This window comes from Diceros bicornis, chromosome 11 (assembly GCF_020826845.1).
Source record: "Diceros bicornis minor isolate mBicDic1 chromosome 11, mDicBic1.mat.cur, whole genome shotgun sequence".
NCBI lineage: Eukaryota > Metazoa > Chordata > Mammalia > Perissodactyla > Rhinocerotidae > Diceros > Diceros bicornis.
Genome location: NC_080750.1, coordinates 69,595,340 through 69,620,571, shown reverse-complemented (window position 1 = coordinate 69,620,571; position 25,232 = coordinate 69,595,340). Strand labels below are relative to the sequence as shown.

Below are 25,232 nucleotides of genomic sequence, written 5' to 3'. Positions count from 1 at the left end.
TAAGTAATTATTTTTGAAGATATTTTGAAGCCCTTGAATGAAATAAACATACAGAGAACACAGCAGAGCAATTATACTTATTTAATCAGATCCAATCTATGAGCCTTAGGAAACCACCCATAATTGGGTCCTTTTTCCCATCCTCAAGCTCCCAAGTTCTGGGCCCATCCACTCCTAAGAAGGAGGGGGCTTCCACCATAAAGACAAAGTGTGTCAAACTTTGAACACCTCCCTTCCCCATTTATCTGTGTCTGTTTTTCCAGCAGTTTGTTTTTTGAGGTGCACATCATGAAGGCAAATAGAGAAGAAGGTATCATACCTCAGTACACATACTCCACTCCAAGAAATGCTGCCCAAAGCACCAATAAAAAGGCAGTGCTCAAGACCAGATCTTCCCTGATGTGGTCATCCTCATTATCTGTCTCCCACCTGATGCTATAGGATCCTTTCACTAGCAATCTTTCCCCAGGCAGCATCCCTAAAGAATTTTCTCCTTCTGACAAGCATCTCCCAGTGAACTGTGCCCCATCAGGGATGGAGTGAGGATCTGGGCAAACCCTGCTGGTGAATGCTACCACAAAACAATCCTTCATAGAGCCAGCCCCAATGGCCTAGTGGTTAAAGTTTGGTGCTCACCACTTCGGTGGCCCGGGTTTGCTTCCCGGTCCCAGAACCACACCACCTGTCTATGAGTTGCCATGCTATGGTGGCAGCTCACATAGAAGGACTAGAACGACTTACAACTAGGATATACAACCATGCACTGGGGCTTTGGGGAGGGGAAAAAAAAGAGGAAGATTGGCAACAGATGTTAGCTCAGAGCAAATCTTTTCCTGCAAAAAAAAAAAAATAGCCTATTTAAACAAAATAAAACAAAAAACAATCTTTCATAAGCTACACACTGCTGGAGTCCCTAAGACAACTCCATTAATACCTCTGGGCCTCAATTTCCTCATATGTAACTTGGAGTTAATGGTACCTACATTGAGAAGTTTTTACAAGAATTAGGGACGCTATGTCCAATGCACTTCAAATGGTGTCAGGTATATATTAAAGGGAAGGGGCTTTCCTAATGTCTCATAAATTACAATATATTGGAACTACACAATTTGGAACACTGGCTCAAAGTAGTAATGCTCTTACCTGCATCCAGATCAGATTTCATCAGCTACTATTTTTAATCAGATGGTTAAAGTGCATCATCTTGCTAGAATCCTCTTTTTAGGTGACATTTAACTAAAAGAAGTTTGTGTAGAATAGAGAATAAAATACACACTTTTACAGATATTTTTCAACTATATAGTATCATTTGATCCCTATAAACTCCAGTGAAACAGAAGTTATTTGTTATATGACTTTGGAACTTGATCCACAATCAGCTTGTAAGAGAAAGTTGTATTCTCAGTGCTATATGGCAAGCGGCATAGTAAGGACTTGCACCTGTATTTTCCATCTCAAGATCCTGTGCTCTCTCTCATGATCCTACAACATCTACTACTGCACTCATCAGATTTTTGTGAGGAGTAAAGGTGATCGTATATTTAAAGCATTACCCAGATTTCTGGCACTAGTGAGTATTCAAAGAATTAGCTGTTACCTTTATTATTGTTGTCATTAGTGTTATTAAATGAGAGGGTTTTCATAGCGTGGTTCTCTAGTCTGATAATATCTTGTAATGTGAATTTGGAAAACCTAATTGTTTTTCTGAACAAAACTACCCTATCATGCTATTAGAACGATGTTATTTCTGTGGATTGAATATTAGGAATCCCTTGGAAGATGGCTGCAAATCAGAGAATTGTTACAAATTAATGTGCACTGAGCAGTAACAATAAAGGAGGCTCTCTCTCTCTGGGTATGGGGATAATACTACATTTTCCTAGCTCAATAGGACTAAATGACCATGTCCCCAAATCACATACTGTGTGATATTCATGGTCCCTGGAGTAATTGCAGTGAAAGAACTTTTCATAAAAATAGATTAATAAAAATTCTTTAAGCATTTGGGATACAAGAGATTGTGGGGATCATAGCAAAGACTATAACATGGTTGTTGATCCCAGGGATTTTAAAATCTAATTGAAGAGACTCTTTTTTATGAATAAAATAATAATACAAGATAGAACACACATTTATTCATCCAAAGAAACTTATAGGAGATGGTGCTGTGCCAGGCAATTCAAAAGGCCCTGTAGAGTAGGCATATAGAGGCCTGCCCCTTGTGCCACGCTGCTTGGGTCTCAATCTTGCTTCTTTTGCAGAATAACTGTATGATTTTACCTAACCTCTCTTTACCTCAGTGTATTGTTCTTTAAAATGATAATAAAACCATTACCTAGTTCTCAGGAATGCTGTGAGGATAAAAATGTGTTAATTCACATATAAAAACTCAATACATGTTTGAAATAAATCTCTAGCCTGAGTTCCAGATCTATTTTTCTAATTAATCAGTGGGTGTCCTGCCTATATGTGACACATCCCAAACTAAATTTATGTTTTTATTCTTACCTGCTCTACTGCATGAATCCACTCTGGCAGGGATAGATACAATCAGATTCCCAAACAAAGATCAGGTTGAAAGCAAATCATTAGCATCTCTACTACCTACATATGTCCCTGACCTGAGCCCTACCCTCGATTTTCACTGCCACCACACTGGTCCATTCTTTCTTAGGTAATATGTCTTAGTAGCCTCCTAACTGGTCTTCTCTTTCCACTCCTGATCTCTTTCTGACTCTATTACTCTCTTTATGGTGAGAATAACTTTTAGAAACACGAAACAACTTGTGTTGCTCCCTGCTTAAGTTCCACCAAGGACTTCCCATTGCACTTGCAATGAGATCCTTAAAGGCCCAACAGTATTTGGCCCTTTGCCCACATCCCCAAATGCCTCTTTTCTTTCCCTTCAGTTCCTCCAGCCACTGCTTTTTGTTCTTGGCTGTGTCAAGTGTACTTCAGCCTTAAACTTTTTGCATTTTCTATTCCCTCTGCCTGAAAGCACTCTTCCTTCACATTTTCTCATGTCTGGTTCTCATCATTTAGCGCCCAACATAAACGTTACCTCCTGATAGAGGCAGAAGTAGCCCCAGCTCTCCTCCCTTTCTGTCCTCGTATGCTGGGCTTTAAAATAGACCAATTAAAAACATTCACCTTCCCCGTCAGATTTCTCAGCCGTCTGAGAAGTAAGGCCAAGTTAAGGCCGATAATGACTAAAATAGCCTCTTTATAATTGATAAAGCTGAATACAGGAAAATGTGACTTATAACTGTGGGCAGACGTATTTGCTAACATTGATCCCAGAATTCAGTAGGCTCACCTACCCGTCCCAGGAAGACCACAGGGCAGGAGTCCTCTGTGCCATGTGAGGACTCGTCTCCACTGCCTCCCAGACAGTGAAGGCATGGCGAAGCAGAGCAGATATGTGCTGTCTCACTGTGAATGTCTAGCTCTCAAGAGAAGGGGAAGAGGTGGGGGCCAGGCAGATGAGTCACTCCACTTCCCCTGCTAGAACAAGGGAAGGGGCAGAAAGGGGCCATGAGGTTATGCTACCAAGTATCCTTCCCATGGAAGAAACGTTAGAAGTGAGGAATGGATGTCCCTTCAGAATTTATCTCCCAGTTTTATTTTCTTCACGGAATTTATTTTTTCCACTGTCATTCCAACTAAGCTCAGCTTCATGCACGTGTGAATTTTTGTCTCTGTTTTCAAAGCTTAGTCCCCAAAGCCTAGTGCAGTAGTTGGCACATTGTAGACACTAAGTAAATATTTAATGAATAAATAAACCTTCTTAATTTCAGCACCCTTAGTAACTAAGTATTAGTAACTAATCAGTAACTAATTCTTGCCAATTCTGCTTCATAAATATTTCTCAAATCTGTCCCCTTCTTTCCATCCTTATTGCTTCTGTTTAATCTTCTTTTATTTTCACTTCTAACTGGTTCCTTGTCTCTGCTCTAGTCTGGCTTCAACCATTCTCTAGACTGCTGCCAAACTAATTGTTCTAAAATCCAAATCTGGTTTTACACTATTCCACACTTCCCCTTGCAGCACTGATACCTTATAATGCTATTTGTCTTTCTGAAATAATATCCTAAGTGTGTGCATAATATAATATTATATATGTACATATATACACATAAATACATGTGTATATATGTACATATATACTGAAATAATGTAACGATTAAATAGTAATGGCATGTGTATCAATGCCTGTGTGTATGTAAGACATATATATGTATGTGTGTCTATCTGTATATCTATATATCCTAAATATATTTATATATCTGTAGGTCATCATTGATAAATATGTTTTATTACAGTCTCTGAGTGCTAGCTCATGCTTTTTCACATACTACTGCAGTATTCTGAGTTTACTATATTATGAAATGTATGTTTACTCACGTAGCTTTTCTTTCTGCTATTTATTTTCTGTTCTAGTGGAGTTTGACCAACGATGATGATAAAAGACATAAGTGATAACGCTGCACCTATCACAAAGAAACAAAGGGGAAAATTAAGCTTTATGTCAAAATTAAACCTTTATGCTTGCTTAATATATCTTCAAAGAAATAGCCAGAAAAGCAGAGAATAAAACTTATTTAGAGATTGGTATAAATTATTTGACATTAAAGGGCATTATAAATATAACTCCAGGCTATGCAGATTGACCAAAACTTATGAGAATGATAGTTGGAAGAAAACGTGGTTAAAGGAATCATATGACTGCAGGAGATCTGCAGAGAACTGAAGAACAACTGCCGATCTAAAATACCACAGGCACCGCCGTGCAGACTGCGATCGTGCCTCATTTCCAAGGCACTCCCCACCCAGACAGGCAGGTATACAAGTTACTGTACTGATTAGAACCCATCTGTGGTGCCCATTCCCTACAGGGACAAAGCCAAACGTGAAATTTTTTATGCATAGTAGGATCTCTTCCCATTCCCCCAGGCGCTTTTTGCTCCAACAATACCAAAATATTACCAGCCATAAACTAATGTCTTATGGTATGTCTTCCTCATTTCTTCTTACAGTTAACTCTTCATTGACCTCACCATTCCTGCCTCCAGGAAGCCTTCCTTGCCCTTCTAGGGGTAGCCTTTGACCTCTATGCCTAAATCTATCATAGCACTAAACATAACGTCTTATGTTATATAGGTAATATTCACTTCTCACAACTTCATGGTAATGGTTCTTTTCTATCTCCCTCACCAGACTATAAGCAGCTCAAAGGAAATGATTGCATTTTAAACTGTGATCTCAGCGTCTTACACATAACATGTACTCATCAATGTGTATAGAATTAATGGAGAAAAATCAAATAATAATTAGAAAGTGAATGCGTCCTTTCTGTTCCCTGAAAAAGACAAAACAGTAGAGTTTAGATCGAAGAAACAAGCAATGTGAGATTCCCAATCCTGATGGCTGAAATGTTCAATAACTAGATCTTAAAATTCCCTTATGGTTGTTAGTCAATGCCTGTATGTTCATTAGAGAAATCTCTTTTCATTGAAATCTCTCTATTATAAGAATATGCTTCAGAATCCATAAGATGTTGCATAATTTTAGTTGAATAGGAAGGGGTTTTGTAGTAATAACCTCAGGGTTATTTCATAGGAATTGTATATATATCTATATATACACACACATGTATAACATATACATATTTGTATATATGTATATTTCTCAACAGAAATAATACTGAAGGTATAATTCAGCTACGTAAGTGGGAAGCATTAACGTATGTAACTAAGAGCTTAAATAATATTGAGTTTAAATTCTACTCCTGCCATGTACTTGATAAGTGGCTTTGGGCAGGCTGCTTAATCTTCTTGTACTATAAAATGAGGACAACTGAGTCTTAATCTTTTGATTCTTGTATCTTTTTAAGCCCAGTTTTTTCATCTACAAAACGGGAGTAAGATGCTATTTATCACACAGAATGTCATAAGAATTAATATGATAATAATTATAAAGGACCTGGAAATTAGTAAGCACTCAGTTAATATTAACTCTTTGCTGAGTTATACAGTCTGATATCGGGACGTGCAGACTTAGCCTCATTACCACCAGTGACAGCTGAAATTTCCTGGAAATTACATCCTTTGGGTATTGAAGGCTTTCACCTCCTCCCGGTTGTTAGTGATGATACAAATACCCTTGGGGGTGAGAAAACCTTGAGCTTATATTGTCACACATTGTCAGACATAGTTTGAGCTCCCTGAGAGCCCCATTGTGTGAGAATATAACACAGAATAATTGGAAAAGAGAATTTCACCTAACAATTGGGTTGGATTGGAAATTGTTTCACTGAACCACATATGTATGCAAGGGAAGAATAACATTCTCAATAACTTTTTGTCAACATAGCAAATATTTATATTTATATATATTTATTATATACATGATAAAACAGATTTATCAAGATACTCTGAAGCCGTTATCCCACGGCAGCTTATTGGGCTATAGTAATATATTAGACTGTGCCGCTTTTCAGTGGGGAATAAGGTGACAAGGCAAGGGAAACAATAGCTATGGCAAAGGGATCTTAGAGCCAGGAGGCAGCCAGAACTTCCGCCTGCTGTGCGGTTGTGGCAGGACCAGGGCTTCAAGGTTGAGCAACACCTTTAGCAAACACTTCCCGAAGCAGAGAAGGGAATGAACCGGGAGTCTCACTGTGTCACTTGAGAGGAGGCAGGCGCAGAGCCAGCAGCACAGGTCTGCTGTCTGTCGGAGGGGGAAGGGCAGGCCCGTGCTCCCGGGATCACCCAGCATGTTGCCAGGGCCGCTTCTGACGGCCACTTGCCTCCTTTCTGCAGTTCCAGGTAGGTGTTGAACTCCTTTCAGGTTCTGTTAAATACATCAGCGAGCTGCTTGCTTTTCATCTTCTCCCAATAGTTTTGTTCTTTTTTTTTTTTAACCAATTTGACTCTCCAGTTGGGCTGGTTTTCATCGGCTGTTTGGGGGGCCGTGACGGATGTAAACACTCTGTAAAGGAGAGGCAAGGAAACATCTTGAATCAATATTTACATGCCTGATCTGAGAATATGTAGGAATCAAAGGGAAGATTTAACACAGTATTATTTAAATAATCAATATGATCTTTGAGTCGAAAAGTGAAATTTGTCAAATCCCACCTTGTCATTTCTAGAGCGGTAGAGATGCGGTGACCTGACTGGCTAACGCTGCGGGGAGGCTTCGGGAAATAGCTTCTATTATTATTGGGACCAGCTTGGCTCGTTCTCTTCCTTTTGAGTACTCATTTTTATATTTAGATTTTTCATTACTGGTGATAATAAATGTAATTAATTGGAAATAAATAGTTGACCAATTTCATATTTATAAAGCATTGTGATATATTACTTGACCAAAACAATGTCATTTCTTAGCTTAAGTTGATAATTCACTGCCATTTTGCTGGTTATATCAAACATTTAAAAATTCAAAAGCAGAAGAATTCTACTTCCTAAAGGTAAATCACGTCTAGCATGTCATGTTTCTGGTCAATTCTCCAATTAGATTTTGGTTAAATTAGATCGGGTATCACATTTCCTTAGCTTATCTCTATTTCTAGAGCGTATTTAAGTCAGTACATTAGCTTCAGTGTCTGGGAATCCTTCCCTGGTAAACCTCTTCTTGGGTTTTAGAATGCTTGCTGGGTCCTGGGAGTGGGAAAAAATTACCCACAAGAAGTACCACGTTAGAGAGGGAAAGGTCTCTCCCCCTCGCACTCACTCCGTACCTTTTCACTAAAAATGGTTTGCCTTGCCTTTGGTTTCTGATTTGTTTTCCGGACTTTTGAAAGTTTTACTTAATATCTTTAAGTATAGAACTGTGCTAGGCATTTAAGTTATTGACTTAAAATTCCTGCTTTTTGAGTCAAACTTAATAGAAATCTTTTCTCTGTGCGGACTCCAAAAATACCATCACCAAAAACTCTTTGGGACTCTTCGCTTAGTTGAAACATAGGTTTCCAGTACCAACTAATAGCTTGGGTCCTCAGTTGGTACCCAACTAAGGTTGGGTACTAGCTTTAGGCAACAGAATGAAGATTGAGCTGGATCCATTAACAGAATCCCATAGCTAGTGCCGGAATCCATCCACATTACAGCCTTTTCATGAAATGGGGCACACCAACTGATTCTGTTCCCCTTGTCTTTGCATTCACAACATGGCACCAAGAGACGCAACCTCCTTAGATGTCATGCCTAAAATTGTGACATCTCCAAGTACTTGGTGGTGGGAAGAGAGGTTCTGAAGTGGCTCTTGTGAGAACGGAGGTGACAGACAGAGAGCTGTTCTTCTTATCTTGCATATTGAACAGGAAGCTGCTCTCTCTTTTTATCTTCCATCTTATATTTTCAAGAGTGTCTCCTTGGTCATTGAAATACACCTGATATTATTCTCACATGACTTTATTGCCCAGCCAGAATGTAAAAAGAAAAGCAATTTTCATTTTCCCATCTCCTCCTTTTTTCTTTCTCTGTCCCCATCATCCAAAAAATAAATATGCACCCCTTGGACCATGACTTTTGCCTAGTTCCCATGTATGTGAAATAAAAGAATAACATAAAATCAGGCCAACAGTTTTTAATGAGCTTCACAATCCTCTGAGAAAAGTAACTCATGCAATTTCTTCGTAGGAAAAGAAAAAAATATATATAAATATTAAAAGGATGTGACAGGTGTTTGGGGGTGAGGAAGTAAGTGCGGTCACAAAGGAGAAAGGTCTTAACTACATTCCAGCAGAACACCCAGGGGGTGCAATATTTTTTGAAATTATGTTATTTCAAATGAGCAATTCTTGCATGCCTTCATAAGGGGGCTGGAAGACCCTAAAGAGTATATATAATTTAATCTTAACAGCCAACACGATAGACTTATTTACACTGTGTTTTTTCCTCAGTATTTGTACTCACTTTTACTACATGAAGTTTAAAGTCACCGGATAGTCTGAGGGGGAATAGAGAATCCCAGAGCTGAAGTCAGTGTCGTCGCATAAACTCTGATTCAGGGCTTAGAGTCATGTGTCATGTGTTCAGTTTGGAAAGACATTGCTTTAAATAGTTTTGAACAGATTTGAAAAAAATGAAAATGTCAATATTATGTACAAATCTGCTAACCTCCAAAATGGCCCCAAATGCATTAAAAAATAAAGTAGCAATCCAGGCCAGCGTCTGTTATATTAATCTTGTCAATGAGCTTTAACTTTTCTAAAACTAATCAACAGCAAAAATAATTATATCTAACCCAAACCAAAATAATAATTTTCTTTTTCTTGATCCGGTTTGGTGGTCAAAATTAGTCTGACATCTGAGTTTTGTGGGAGAGAGAAAACAAGTATTAAAATGAATTAGTGGAAACATATTGTGTTGCAGCTGGGATTTGCGTAATCCCTAGATGGCAGTTAGTTGTGTTTGTTCCACGGGCTTCGAAATAATTAGCCTGAAGTTATTCAGCTGGGAGGAGGCAGCAGTATCTCCTTCAAACTTAAGGATGAAGGAGGCAAACAATGTTGCGGTCTGTCGCATCTCTCTAACTGCTGTGTCATTTGTTATATCTCAACTCTCATTCTTTCAGGGGCCTTCTTGATTTCAGAAAAATAACGGCCATTAAGGGAAATTCTATCTGCTTTCTTTAGAGAATGTACTGTGTTGCACGAGTTTGTGGAGCTGGAAATCCGTTCATTTCGAACTCAAGAAAGTGAGAGGTTGCCTGAGGCTTTTTAAAAAATATTCTTGTTTATTTTATTTATTGATTTATTTTGGTTGCCATTTGGAAGTGCTCTGCCATCAAAAAAAGAGTTGAAAATATATTTCTTCACTAATTTACATATTTCAACTCCATATTTAACAGCCAATTGGTAACTTCTGATTTCCTGAAACATTAGAACCTAGGTACTGAGGAGAAGCGTGGAGATCAGTGTGTCTCTCAGAGAAAACGTACATTGGGTGGATTGGCCTGTTCCTTTCTCACCACTTCTAGACGGGGTATGTGTGTGTTATCACTTTCTGCTTTTATGAAGAGAGACAAATTGGTAGTTATTATTTTGTGACTTGAGGGCAGCCTGGACTAGTATTTCCTGCCAGAATCATGTGTGTTGTGGATAAAAATCATTTTTCACACAGCATTTTTTAAAGAGTTACTCTAGCTGCAACCTTGGCGAGTACAGGCTTCATGAGCTCCATATAAATGGCACTAATTGCACTGATGGGACACAGTCCACCAGACAGCAGGTGGGTGCCTTATGGTACGCTTGCTTGGTGTCACAGAGTTCCAGGAGGCTACAGGGAATTTTGCTGATACCATCAGTTAACTTCTGGCAAGAGTAATTTTCTTACCTCTTGGCATCTTACTATTTTGAAATAATTATGATAATTATGAAAATTTTAACTTGATGAAAAAAAATGATTGATTTAATATTCCCTTAGGCTTTTAAACTTCTGTTATAAAAGATTTTTTATAACTAATATTATTATTTTTCTTTACCAAAAATTAATTAAATAGAAATAAAAGATGCCTAGAGATTATCTCTGTAACAGCTAGAAGTAACTGAGGGCCCTTGTGACACAGGTCTTGACATGTGACTATGTAACAGGGCTTATTCAATCACAGCTGACTAGAATTTTATGTGGATGATCATCTCCCTTCAAAGAGGTTATAGGGGATTCTGTATTTATGTGCATAAAATTGTGGACTACTTAAACTGGACTTAGAGGTCATTTCATCTGCCCCCTCTTTTCAAACAATTAAACAGCCCAAACTAAACCCAAAGTTCAGGTATTCTAGTGTTGACATCATGACTTTCAGTGTTTTTGAAATGTTTTTAAGAGTAAATGTCAAGCCACTGAAAGAAAAGCTGTTTCATCACTTTAACACCTCATTTTTGACCCAATGAGTTTTTAGCCAATTTAATCACTTTTTCTATTCTTCGAAGTTAGATGTAAATGGCTCTTGAGTGGTCAAATGAATTAAAGCCACCTAAAATAGTAAAAGAAAATTATCATCACCAGCAATTTTTGAAAGTTTCTGCAGAAAAATTTTAAAAACAAATGTTTTATTCTCTGGAGCATCATTGGGATAAGTGTACAGAAAACCAAAGTGACTAACGAAAAATACTCAGTATTATCTGTTGAAAGATCAGCCATAGTAACATAAATTTGTATTACCATAGAATTTAGGTTTGGGTACTTCAGTGAGCTAGGATTACCTTTAGAGAGGCTTTCTGTCATTACACAGGGAAATGAAGCCTTTCCAGTCACAGTGTCACTAAATTGCTGGGTTGGCCCACACTCTGCACTCTAGTTCCTGTTGGATCTACATTCTGGGTGGGCCAGCAGCCCCTTAGCAGCCCAAGAGCAGGTCTATGGAAACTTCCTCAGGTACTGCTCTACACAGATCAGGAACTAGACCATGTGGACAAATAAAAAAGAAATTAGAAAATCCAGTGTTAACTTTGGGGAAAGTAAATTTCTTTCAAAGGTAACTTCTAGAAACAGCATTGAGATGAGAATTCAAAAAGGAGATAGAAGGTTGAATGAGACAACTGTCCAATTTTCTTTCAATATGACTGCAGGCTCAAAAATTTCCCTTCCAGGCCAGTAATAGTGTTCTAATTGTCTGCTTCTCTAATTTTTTATTCTTTTCAGGGTTTGTATGCAAAAAGGAAGCTTTATCTGTACTGCAAAAGCCAGCCCATTCTATGGAGCTAGTACTGGAGCCTTATCTTACTGAGTCTTAGTTTCTTTCCTTAGTGTAAAACATTGCTATTGTAACAACTGGAGAAAAACATATTAGAATCAGAAATGGCATATGGTGGTTATTTCATTTTTATAACACTGTGTAGTTTTCAGAGTGCTTTAACTCAATTTTTCTGACAATGATAAGCTTCTTAGAGGGTTAGTTTGGCTTCTGCCTTTCTGTTCCGGCTTTTACCTGTACTGCTTGCTACTTTCTTCTGCAGGGGATTCAAGATAGCAAAGAGAAGAGGGAAAATTCAAAAGAAATATTTTCACCAATTAGATAAACACTTGTAAACTTTCAGTGGGAACATAATTAAAGATATAGATTAAAGTAAAGATGTGAGAGGAAGAGTGGGTTTCTAATTTTGTCGATCTCTCCTGGAGTCTACAGTTTACTAACTCTCTGACATAACTCAGTTAAAGCCTCAGCGTGTGCCATTATTCACCAGAAATGCAATAAGGATGCTCATTACCGGACAACCTGTTTCAGTTCAGTTTAGCAAAATCTTCTCTTACTTTTTTCCCTCAGTAAATGCTGTAAAAGAGCTCCCCGGAGTGCAGAGGTATGAAGTGGTTTATCCCAGAAGACTTCATCCACTTCATAAAAGAGAGGTCAAGGAACCAGATCAACAGGTACAGCTTTTGATTTAACAAAGAACCTTGAAAAAATATATACGTGATATACATATAAATATATAACTCTATTATATTTATATATATATACACACGTGTGTGTTTTTTGACCTATCTTATCTTTATTAATCTTCACAATAAACCAACATTCTACTATTACCATCATTTTGCAGATTAAGTTTCTGACAGTTGAAATACACTTTCCAAGGTCACACAGACAATAAACTTTAATATTTTTGTTTTATGGTAATGCATAATTTATTCCATGTACTTCCAAAGAAATTTGATACAACTTATTTTATGTATTACGTATATATCTATCTAATCTATCTATACACACACCTATGCAAACAAAACCATGACCATTAATACTGAAGTAGAAAATAAAATATTGTGGAGGGATGCATGCATACATGCATATTAAATTAGGATGGATTGCTATAATTGAGCATGAAATTTACCTCTCTCTTTTCTAAATGGGCAGCTATTAAAGTTTGTGTAATTCCTACTACTTAATGAAACAACACATTCTCAATCAAAAGAGGAAAACTAAAACATGCTGATTCATTCAATAACAATTTATTAATTACCCTCACCCAGAAGTCTTTTGCTGGGAGCCAGAAAAATACAGATAAATGAGACATAAATAACAATTTACAGAAATCTTGTACAGTGCAACTCACTGGGAGCACATATTTCCCCACTGAATAAGGTTCCTCACAGATTATTTCTTCTAAAGCGAACACATTTGTAAAAGTAGAATCTGTAATAGACTCTATTTCCCAAAATAATTACTGCTCAACAAAATGTTTCTGCTAAATTTAAATGGGATTGAGATGCATTGGATTCCCCGGCAATACGGCTTTCTTCAAGTGCTTTCTGGCAGTCTCTTAAAAATGCCACTTACTTTTCTCATTGAGTATTTTGAGGAAAATTTGAATACAGGTCCAGTGTTTTTAATCACAGTTATACAGTGATTTCCTTGCAAGCGTAAAAAAATAAATTTAAGCTTTTGAACAATTTATTTTGATGAAAATCCATAGAGTGGTTACTGGCACAGACTAGGTGGTCAAGCTTAATTATTGGAATGATTCAGTAGCTGCATGCAGTTGATACAACGGGCTAGATATTATTGCAAATACATTATCTATCTAGTCCACTATTCGGTTAACTGGCTGTGCGAACCTTGTGTTTTTCTGATCCACAGTGAAAGCGTAAAGGATCTGAATTCAGAGAGCTTGTTTCGATTTACATCTTAGCTTTGTTAATTCTCTCTGTGTAAATTTAGACACACACAAACTTCAAATTCTTTGTCTTAAAATTGAGATAAGAATAGTAATGCTTATCTTATATGGCTATTTTGAGACAACTTATGTGAAAAGCAAAGTAAGATGCAATTATTAACTCACTGTTCCAATTTGTGCTATAACACTGTCCTATCTGACCCATCAGATTCCTCTTCTTATGACTGACTTTCCAGGCTCTTTGTGCTTAATGCAATGGTTTATTAAGCCTGTCTGTTTTCTTTCTGCTTCTCAATATAACCTCCTTTTTAGTCAGCCTTGGTATTCTCAAGGCTTTTCTTAATAATATGCTTGTTTTTACCTCGATGCCCTTTCTTATGGATTTCTTTCTACTTAAAAAGTTCTCTCTATGTGGAACGCCCAGCCCATCTGACGTTCTCTGTGAGTCAGCATGGACTATCTGTGTGTATCCTGGTAGAGCCCTCTCCTGAAGCCGTGTTTCCGTCACAATCAGTGTTATACTGTTTGGCTCTTGATATAAATATGTTTTTAATATTGATTTTACTGTAGTGATGTGTGTACATGAGTGTGTATGTGTGTGTGTGTGTGTGTGTGTCTATGAGAGTGCGTGTAATCTTCTCTTCTGGCTTGAAATTGCCCAGGTGAATAAAAAAAGTTTTTACTATGTCTTTAACATGTCTCTGCCATTCCTTCACTCTTGTCTCCCAACCCGTCCTGTGGAAAGTATTTCATAAACACTCATTGATTCAAAAAAATCCTTGCAAAGCTCATCGATTTTACATTTTAAAGGAAATGAAAACGTTAAACTAAACCCCATAGAGAATTGAAGAAAAATTTGCCTAAATAATTTGAATGTTTTAATGCTTCTTTATATGGTGAATCTTATTTTCATAGTTTTATTTAGTTATTTGCAAGTTTCTCCTTGCTCCCTTTAGCTGTGGAGGGTAGAAGATAACACGGTGTTGGGCGTGCTGAATATAACGGGATGAGCACTGAATGCTTCCACACTGCCTTGCAAGTACATATAACTCAATCATGTCTGCTTTTCAGTATTCAAGTGACGTTGATGTCCTCAGGGGTTGGCTCATGTCTTCGAAGTAGCCCACAGCAAACATGTGACCAAACCGTTAGAAGTAACTCCTGGCTAAATAAGCATTCTGAACGAATGCACTTGCTTTTCCCAGCTAGTGGTTCCCATGCTCTGGTTTCTCAGAATCTCACCTCCTTTCTCTAGTCATTGATGTCTAGTTTCCATTTTTTCTTACATCTCCGTGGACTCTACCATGTGTAGAATCTCCAGATTTAGCCAATAAAAATACAGGATACCCAGTTAAATTTGAATGTCCCAATACACAATGAATGCTTTTTTAGTATAAGTATACTCAAATACTGTATGGGATATGCTTGTATTAAAAAAATTAGTCCTTGTTTGTCTGACATTCTAATTTAACTGGTGTTCTGTATGTTATCTGGCAATCCTGCTATGTGGCTTTTGTTATCTCCCCGTGAACATCTGAAACTAAACCCTAGCAGTGATTCCAGCCCTTGTCCCCTCCATGGATATAAGGCCTCATGCTGCTGCATGTCTGATATTTCAGTCCTGCCCTGTCAGGACACTGAGTTCTGTCATATCACGCTTGTCCTACAAGCATAGACTAGAGACGCTGGTGACATCCTTGCCTGCCACACAGCAGGCACATTCTTTCCCCTGACATAGAATCTTCTCTTTTTGCTCAGACACAGCATATGACTAATAAGAACACTGTCTTATAGGTATAAGCCAAGTTCTTAGAAGTTATCCTTGTGATTTCTGTGTTAAGACTGTTGTTCTTCCTTATGCAAATAATTCATTAGCAATTACTTGAAGCATCCCGACTTCATAATGCATCTGACTGAGGGGATCTCTGTATCTACATAGATCTCAGTCTGGATTAATCATTTCTCAAGGCAGTGACCAGGAGGACTCTTGTCCTTATGATTATACAACTGTGCCCTCTACTGGACCAGAGAACTGAGGCAATGGCATTACCTGTCAGCTATGCCAAGAGCATGGCCCCATCTTTCTGACTTCATCGTGCCTGGCCACATTACTTAAGATTTGAACTGGAATAAAATAATACTTTGAAAAATTTTCTGGAGGGGGCACTAAAAGCCAGGGTAGATCCTCAAATGTTTTATTCATGATTGTATTCCTGATTGTATTTTATATGCATTATGTAATGGGAACTGATTAAGTATTTGTTGAATGAGTGAGCAAATGAAGAAGTGAACAAGTGGACAAATGTATGAATGGATATAACTGGAGTACATTGCCCATATACTTGCATAGATATGTATTCAACAAATACTTAATCCAGGTCTCTGATGTTGGGAACCTACGTTCTAGAGGCAGTCACTATTCTTCCTAGGATTCAGCCTCCCGATCACTCACTTCCTTAGAGGCCAAAACCATCTTGCTGTTGACCCATGCCATAAAATAGAATATCTGGCAGCACAATGCCTCACATGCATTGGGAAAAATTTCAGGCCTTAGCTAGGTCCATAAGGGTTTCTAGAGGCTTCGGATTACTCTATGTTATGGTAACAGTTGTACTACTAGAATTAAGAACCTCCCTGGGACTTCTAGGGTTTCCTTTGCTATTCCTGTGTGCCCATGAGCATCATCTTGACTTTGCAGATCTGCTCCCATCCCAGGACTATCACTTTCCCAATCCACCCACTAAACCTTACCTATGGCATTTTTCCTGGAGGAAATTTTTATTTATATGTTCCTGTGACCAGCTAATCTTACTCAATGGGCTCCAAATCATTTCCTTCTAGTGGATGCTCTCCAAATCAAGGTGTATCTTTCCTCTCCTAACCCATAGTTCAGGACCCAGATGGTGTACAAATAAGGCACACTTCTTGGTAGGCATTGCCCTCCACCACGGACTGTTACTTGAGCAGTACAGTTATAACATCACCCAGTGCACCCTCTTTCATAGAGAGTCTGGTTTTCTTCCTTGCTGTTTCCTTCACCCGTAACCTCTATGCTAGTATCAGCTAAAACTCCCCCTTAAAAAAACAATTATCTTTTCTAAAATAACCACCAAATAATGTTTTAGGTGAAGGTCCACTAAAAATCCATTGCTGACAGGAAACATATCTGGAAGATTCTTTTGGTTAGAAGGTCCTATCTAGTATCCTCCTCATATTTTCATTCTATTTGGCCTTTCTTAAATCTGAACAAGAAGTGGTTACAATGGTTCCCCATGACTTTTATTTTCAACCCTCAGAGTTTTTGAAGCTCCTGTTACTCATGAAAATGAACTGAATTACAGCAGCCTCTCCTCATCTAGGCCACAGTATAGGATATTTAGAGCCTAGCATTTTTGATACCGTAGAAAACTCCAATAACTGATAATTTAAAGGAAATATAGACCAAAATAACTGACCCTGGAGATGGCAAGTCCCTGCACAGTGCTTGTGACTTGATGACTCTAACTTGCTATTGTCCTTTGATGAGCTCAGGTACTGTTCTGGCCCGGAGAGGGAGAACAGAAGGAAAGCTGGGCCTTACGTGCAACAGAGCAGAGGGAACAGCACTCAGCCAGTAATAAGGGGTTGTCACTCGAGTTTGCTCTGCTATATTTAGATCTCTTTAATAACAACGTCTGGCACTTCCCAGTGAATTTTTGGACGTTGGGTGTAATCATGGCTAATAATACTGTTTTACACAACAAAGTCAGACTTCAGTACCCAATAACATCTTCTTTAAAATCCTTCTGTATAGTCCTCTCTCACTCTTCCTGTATATATAAATCTAAACTTAAATCAGTTCTCCTTTTCCATGTGGTTTACTTGAGGGGATATTTTCTCTTTCTGAACACCTGAGACTATGTTTTCTTCCTGATGGCTTCTGCCTGCCTTAGGGTACATATTTCTGTGATTTTTCCCATATTCTGACCTCCCCTTAGCCTTGAGAAGAAGTCCAGTTGGAAAATCATCAGTGAGAGTTTCAGAGGTCTTTGGGTTTGTGAGCATACTAGTCCTTCTTCTCAAATAACTTCCCCACTCTGCTTCACCTGGCTACTTCATATCTCAGCTTACACACAACTTCCTCAAGAAAGCCTTTCTTGTCCTTAAGATGTTAGATGGCCTATATTGTTTCCATCTTTATATCCCTTATCATACAACATAACTCACTTTTACTGTCTGTCTTTCCACAAGATTATAAGCTTTCTGACAACAGGTACCAATTTTTCTTGCTTGGATTCAAATTTCCAGAACCAAGCACTGTCTTGCACATAACTAGCACTCAGATAATATTTGTAGAATGTATGTATGGATGGAAGGATAGAAAAGTCCCAAATAACTTGTCTATTCAGTTAGCAGAGTTGATGATTTGTTAAAAGTGGCAGAAACACGTTTGGTCTTGTGCAGACTATTGTTAAAGAAAAGCAGGCATTGCTTGCTAATGATTAAACAGATGGATGTAGCCAAATGAATATTCGTGTATTTTTAATTACCAGTAAATGTTTGTGCATTTTTGCAGGGAAAATTTGAAACTGAGTTGAAGTATGAAATGACAGTAAATGGAAAAATTGCAGTGCTTTATTTGAAAAAAAACAAGTAAGTGTCTTTATTTCTGATATTATCCTCACCAATAGCAAGTTAGTATGTGGAAATTGGGCTAACTGAGTCTGTTACTGCTTATGGCTCTCACAAACCTTGGCTAATCAGCTTTTGCTCTCAACTGACCCACAGGGTTCAGCTAATATTTGTTACCAAAGTAGTAGAAACACACTGGACAAAATAACAGTTTACTAGTGTTTTGATACTTCTAGTAATGAAATACAATGAACGAGGTGCAAGCAGATATACATTTTATCAAACTCTATGAAATAGCAGATAGATTTTTAAATCTTCCCCTATATTATTGCATTTTATTATTCTAACACTGAAAGATTAGATTTTAAAACAATTTGCAACCATTTCCATCGGGAAAAAACAAGAAGTATATAGGTTAAATAAACCCTGGGGGCCAAAGAACAGGCAGTGGTAAAAGCAGAATTGGGCTCTCCTGATTCCAACGCCACTGCTTTCTACCCAGCTGTCCACTAACCCGTCCATTTTTCTCATACGTTACACTGTCCTCTTATTACTTGATTATCTTTATTCAGTTCATCTCAATTCAACATTTCTTTTCCAATTTCACTGTCTCAGCTCTCATGCAGATCTTGATCATCCTATATCTTGACTATTTCAAAAGTGGTTTCCTCTGAATCCGTGCTTTCAAGCTCTTTCAATCCCCAAATCATTCTCTATAGGACAGTAAGATGTTTTTCACTCAAATAGACTATCATCCTTGCAAAAAATCACAACTGGCTGAGGTTTGGAAACCGTGTGGTGTAATGGGAACAGTACAGGCTTTGGATTCAGGCTGACCTAGATGTGATTCTTTGCCATTTGAACTATTTAATCTCATCTCAGAAATAAGGAGAGTAATATTTACTTTGTGGGGTTGTTGAAAGGATTAAATTAAATGACTCACATAACACATCTAACCCAGAGGCCAATATAGAGATGTCGTTTAACACATATTAGCTACTTCCTTTTCTCCTCGCCTTTCCTCTTTTAAAAACATATTCAGATTCCTATTTTTCTAACAGGTAATTGAAAGAATTTTAAGAGCTCAGTGAAAATGCTGAAGGGCCCTAACTACCAAATACAAGTCAATTTCCAGTAAACTATCCACTGCTACAGTTGTTAACAGTCACTGGTAACTGAAAAGGACTGGGTGAAAATGCAGTTACCCTCAACTGGGGAGAAACATTGCTGTTTTCAGTCATTTTTATGAACTTTGACCTTCTCAGTTCCATTTCTTCCTCAAATCTCTCCTCAGACAAGTATGCACAGTCTAACGAGAAAGCAGACACTGTTCCACACTACTCAGGAATGTCTCTGCCTCTCTGTCTTTCCATTTTAAATATCCCTTTCATGCTTGGACTTGTCTTGAGGGGTCTGGAGAAGGAGCTCAGGAGTTAAAACTTTTCTGCACACCCAGTGAAAGCTCTCGCTTTGATCACTGGACTTTGCAATTACCATGAGTAACTGAGACAATTTTCTTTCCCCTCAGGAATCTCCTTGCACCGGGCTACACAGAAACACATTATAATTCCACTGGAAAGGAAGTCACCACAAGCCCACAGATCATGGTAAAACAGTATCCTAGAATTGTTGTTAATTAGGGGGTGACTCACACACCCAAATGCAGTGTCATTGCCAGGTAAATATTGCTAGTGAAACAGCATATGTAGCACTGGGACTTTTCTCAGCAGGAGTAATTTCTTAATTGATCCTCCCACATTCTTATAGTTTGACAAGAACAAAGGCTTTTCTTGACAACCGTGGTCACGCTTTCCAGCCTTCAAGGGCTCCCTATAGAAGAGTGGTCAGAAAGAGCTTTTCATTTTCATTAGAAAAGTGAAGAATTAAAAGTCTTAGTCTATAATGATAATTACCTCTCTAGATCATGTAGTCTCTCAAACTCAAGACTATTTCATCAATGGTAGAATTGTAGAATTCTATGTTTTCCTTAAATAATTTCCACTCTTGAGTTTTATTCAGAGAAGATGACAGTGTGAAGTGGCACGAGGGGTATTTTATCATTGTCGTCTTTTCTGAGCTCCATTTTCTATTGGAAGGCCTTCTCCAAGACACAGAGGTTTACATGGGCCAATACCTCATCTGTCCCAAAGTAGAAAGGTGTACTTCACTGAAGTACATCCACATGGAAAAGCATTGGGATCGGACATTTTGCTCCAAATGGAGGCAGGGATGTTGTACTAACCCATTTGGTCTGATGGAACTCTTTGGATAAATCAAGCAATAACAAGACAATCTGAATAACCCGTTCATTGGAGAGAGCTTGTAGATATCAGAAAAAAATTAATGAGTAATCAGCCAAGGAAAAGAATGAATGTCTGATGTTTTTGGAGACTTGGGTTTTAAACTTACATGTGTAAGTATGTTTCTTTCAAACTGTATTCACTCCTGTTATCCTTCTTCTGCAACGCCAACATTTACACCAGGATTTAGTTGACATTCTTTGTCTTTAGGATCATTAACTAGACATTAAGGATTTTAACCATAAAAAGCTTCTTTAAAATTCTTTTTTTTACATCTCTAAGTTGACTGTTGTTCGGCATAAAATGATTTGAAAACATTATAGATCCTGTTTCAAGATTTCAAATTCAAATTTAGCAGTGGGTCTAAAAAACATGCATACTTTCCTTTACAAAATCCCTTTTCCCTTTTCTTTAGGATGACTGTTATTACCAAGGACACATCGTGAATGAAAAAGTTTCTGATGCTAGCATCAGCACATGTAGGGGTCTAAGGTAAGACTTTGTGAATGGTTTGTATGCACCTGTGATGATGGTGTGTGTGTGTGTGTGTGTGTGTGTGTGTGTGTGTGTGTGTTTTAATAAACCTGAAGAATCTCAAATATAATTATTTATACTGTAGTTGAGTACAAAACCTAAGGTCAAAAATTTTGAAATTTGACAGAAACACGGCTTCTCTTGATAGTGGTTAATAAATTACACATCTGGGGGCGGGCCCAGTGTTGCAAGCGGTTAAGTGCTGGCACTCCGCTATGGCGGCCCGGGGTTCGCAGGTTCTGATCCCAGGCACGCACCTATGCACTGCTTGGTGAGCCACGCTTTGGCGACGTCCCATATAAAGTGGAGGAAGATGGGCACAGATGTTAGCCCAGGGCCAGTCTTCCTCAGCAAAAAAAAAAAAAAAAAAAAGAGGAGGATTGGCAGATGTTAGCACAGGGCTGATCTCACACACACAAAAGTAAATAAATAAAATAAATTACACATCTGAGTTGCTTGCAGAGCTATTTTTGTTGGTTTGCTTGCTTTCAAAATACAGGATTTTGAATCCCAGTTTGAAAGTAAAGATCCTTAGGGACTGGAAGCTCCTCTCCACCTTCTCTCTCCACTCTAAACTCTCTCTCTAGCTTGTCTTAGCCATGCCTATGAAATCCATTTCTTTCTGTTTGTTAATGACTCCCATGTATCTCTCTACAGTAGGATATTTATTCTGATACCCAGACTTGATTATTTAATTTTCTCTTCCATATCTCCATATCTCCTCCACATCTGAATATCTTAATGAAATATCAATCTTTATATGTCCCAAATCAAACTAATGATTTTCTCCCAAATCTGTTATTTTTCTGGTGCTCCCCATCTCAATAAATGATGTAATCAACCGACCACTTGCCCAATCCAGAAGCCTCAATTCCTTGATGACTTCTTGCCTCTCAACTACTCATTTTCAATTAATTACCAAGCTCTATTTATTTTATATTCTATGAATTTCCTGAGATTATTCACTACATTCTCTCTCTACTGCCACATCTTAGTCCAAACCACCATGCTACTTTGTGCAGACCATTTCAATAAACCACCTAAGTTATCTTCTCGTATCAACTCTTGCTGTCTTCTAGTTCTATGTACACTTAATCCAGTCTCCCTATTATATGTTCTTGTATTTTTCTTCCCAGCAATTATCTGTTGTGATTATGTTTACTAAATATATGTTATATAATTTTATATATTTGTGAATCAAATGTGATTATTTTATCCAAATCCATCCTCTTCATTTGACTACAAGCTCCATGAGGGGAGAGACCATGACTCTTTTCTTTTTCGCTATCTGCCCTTAGTCCAATGCCTAATGGATAATGGGTGCTCCCTAAATATTGGTTGAATGAATCTCAATTCAGGGCTTCAGCAGAGAGAATTGAGAAGAAATTGATAATATTCACAGATCATGTGCTTTACATATGACCTCCTTCAATCTTTACAACCATCCTATTAGATGGATATTACTACTCCTATTTTATAGATGGAGAATATATATAATATTTTCTAGATGGGGACCATGCAAGTTTAAATAATTTTCCCATGGTATTACAGCTAATAGGTGATAGACTCAGAATTTTAACCCTCATCTGTAAGATTCCAAAGTCTCTTTCATTTCCAGTGTACTTTTAGAGCATACATCACTCAGAAATTGGAAGAACTCTGAACTGAGAGTCAGGAAATTTCCATTCTAGTGCCAGCGCTGACATAGGTTAGCTACATGACATTTCAGTAGTCACTTCTCCCCAGCAGGTCCTATTTCCTCACAGAGAAAGTAAGTTTAAGTAATCTCTAAGAGTGTCTTCAGCTGTAATGTTACACTGTCTTGTACTGCCATGAGCTTGGCATGTTTTGGCATTGGTACCTTTTTGGAGTCTATAAGTCTATAGAACTCAAACACAGGAACATTTTTAAGCCTGAATTCTCATGTTTTTCAGGGGCTACTTTAGTCAGGGAGATCAAAGCTACTTCATTGAACCTTTAAGCCCCACAAATCAGGATGGACAAGAGCACGCACTCTTCAAGCATGATCCTGATGAAAAGAAGGCTAACAGCACCTGTGGGATGGATGACATATTATGGGCACATGGATCTCAGCAGAATATGGCCCCACCTGCCACCAGGCTGGTTGTATGCATACCTTTATATTTTATTTGCAGTACTGTCATGTATTCTGTCCTGGCTGCCCCGGGTTCTACTCTTAGCAGCTGTAATTGACTGAAGGTTTATAGTCATTGTTGAAATTAGTGGGCTATCAAGACGCTAAAACCTTGTTGTACATTGATGATTTATTTACTAAGTACTATGGCTCAGCTATGTGCAAGGGTTAAAAAGGAGTATAAGATACAATCATTGCTCTCTAGCAGCAGGCAACTTTCACAATATTTCAACATATGACAAAGGTATAAAGTATTACTATTATTTTGAGATAAAATATTCTGCTGTCATGATGAATGAACTCATTCAACAAATCTTTCTTGAAGTCCTGCCATAGGTGCTGGAGATGTAGCAGTGAGCAAAATAAATACAGCATTTGCCCACAGGAACTTAGAATATTCTTTCATATATGGAATTTGGCTTCTAGTCAAAAAAGAAAAATGAAAATGGCTTGTGTTGAAACTGTAAAGTGTACATAAAAAATATCTTTGTCATTATTACTTTCATTTCCTTCAGAATCCACTTCATATCCAATCAACTCTTCTAAATGTTCTCAGAATCCATAAGCACTGGGCAGAATTGGTCTGAATGAAATCTCCAGTGGATTCAATTTGTTGTGGGTTTAAACTCTACTGGCAATATTCTATCTAAGAACCCAGAAGAACCACTGTTAGCTACATGTTGCTGTGAATGTCGACCTCCTGGTTTAGCTTGGTACAGGCCTCTTGTTCCTCTCTCTCAACTCCTTGGTAACCATGTGCTGTGCGAATAGTCTTGCTTTCATGACACCCCATTGTTTTGGTTTTCCTCCTATCTCACTAGTGCTCCTTCTCGGTTCCTCTCACTGTTATCCCTCCTCTGGTTGACTGCTAAGTATTAGAGGCCTTCATACAGTTCAGTCCTGGGTCCTATTCTTTGCTTTATCTACACACTCTTCCTAGGCAATCTCATCCTTCATCCTATGCTACGCCTTATTTAAATAGGAACTCTGCACTAGTTATTATCCAGTGTATGCCTCCAGCCCTTGCCTTCCTCCTAAGGCCAGAAGGTTATAACTAACTTCCTACTTCATGAATCCATTCCAGTGTCTAATATCACAAAGTAAATGTGGTCAAAATAGAACTACTGATTTCCGGACCCCAAACAAAACCCGCTTCTCCCTCATTCTCCTCCATCTCAGTTAATGGTACTGTCATTCCTCATTTGTTCAGACCCAAATCTAGAAATTATCCTTGATTCCTCTTTCCTGCATCCCTCTTCATACGGTGTTGGTCAGCAAGTGTCTCCACATATTCCAGATCTTTCACTTTGCTCCCTCTTCCCAACTACCACACAGTACCATGCATCTCACAATAACCCTAGCAGCAGCCTCTACCTGTCTTTTCCACTCCCATTGCCTTCTCAGTACAATCCACTCTCCACACAACATGTAGAGTGATTCTTTTATTGTCAATCACATCATGTCATTTTTCTGTTTAAAACCATCTAATGGCTTCTCACTACCTTTAGTACAAAATCTAAAATATTGACAATGGGATGCAACTCTCTGTATGACTGGGCCCCACCTACCTCTCTAATCTCCTCCTACCTTCCGCTCCCCACCCATTGATGACTTATCCCATTATGTTCTGACAAACACAAACTTTTTTCTATGCTTTAAACATGCCAATATCAATTCACCTTAGAATCATTTTTGCTCATTTTTTTTCTCTGCTGGAATTATCTTCCAATTTATCTTCCTTTGTCTGGCTTCTCATTTTCACTAATCTGTGTACTTCAGGGCCAACACTTGAGAGCTTTCCCTAACCATCTATTCTGAAATAACTACCTTGTCACTCAATATCACATCACTCCATGTAATCCTCTGCATAGCGCTAATTACCACCTGATATATCTATGTTTGGTTGTCTATTGTGAGCTCCTTAAGCACATGGACCATGTCTATTTCACTGCTGTACCCAGGTACCCAGAACACTGTTGGTGCAGTGTAAGTGCTAATGAATGTGTTGCTC

At 38.1% G+C, this 25,232-nt stretch overlaps 1 protein-coding gene across 1 annotated transcript in view; it reads left to right on the top strand.

Moving 5' to 3' along the window:
* Positions 1-6,775: 6,775 nt before the first annotated feature.
* The window catches only part of ADAM28 (ADAM metallopeptidase domain 28), an 84,442-nt gene continuing 65,985 nt past the window's right edge, over positions 6,776-25,232 (top strand). The window contains exons 1-6 of the mRNA XM_058549829.1: positions 6,776-6,827; positions 12,274-12,377; positions 18,177-18,253; positions 19,761-19,839; positions 20,948-21,024; positions 23,001-23,190. Of these exons, the coding sequence (XP_058405812.1) occupies positions 6,776-6,827; positions 12,274-12,377; positions 18,177-18,253; positions 19,761-19,839; positions 20,948-21,024; positions 23,001-23,190 (579 nt within the window). The remainder of the gene's footprint in view (positions 6,828-12,273; positions 12,378-18,176; positions 18,254-19,760; positions 19,840-20,947; positions 21,025-23,000; positions 23,191-25,232) is intronic.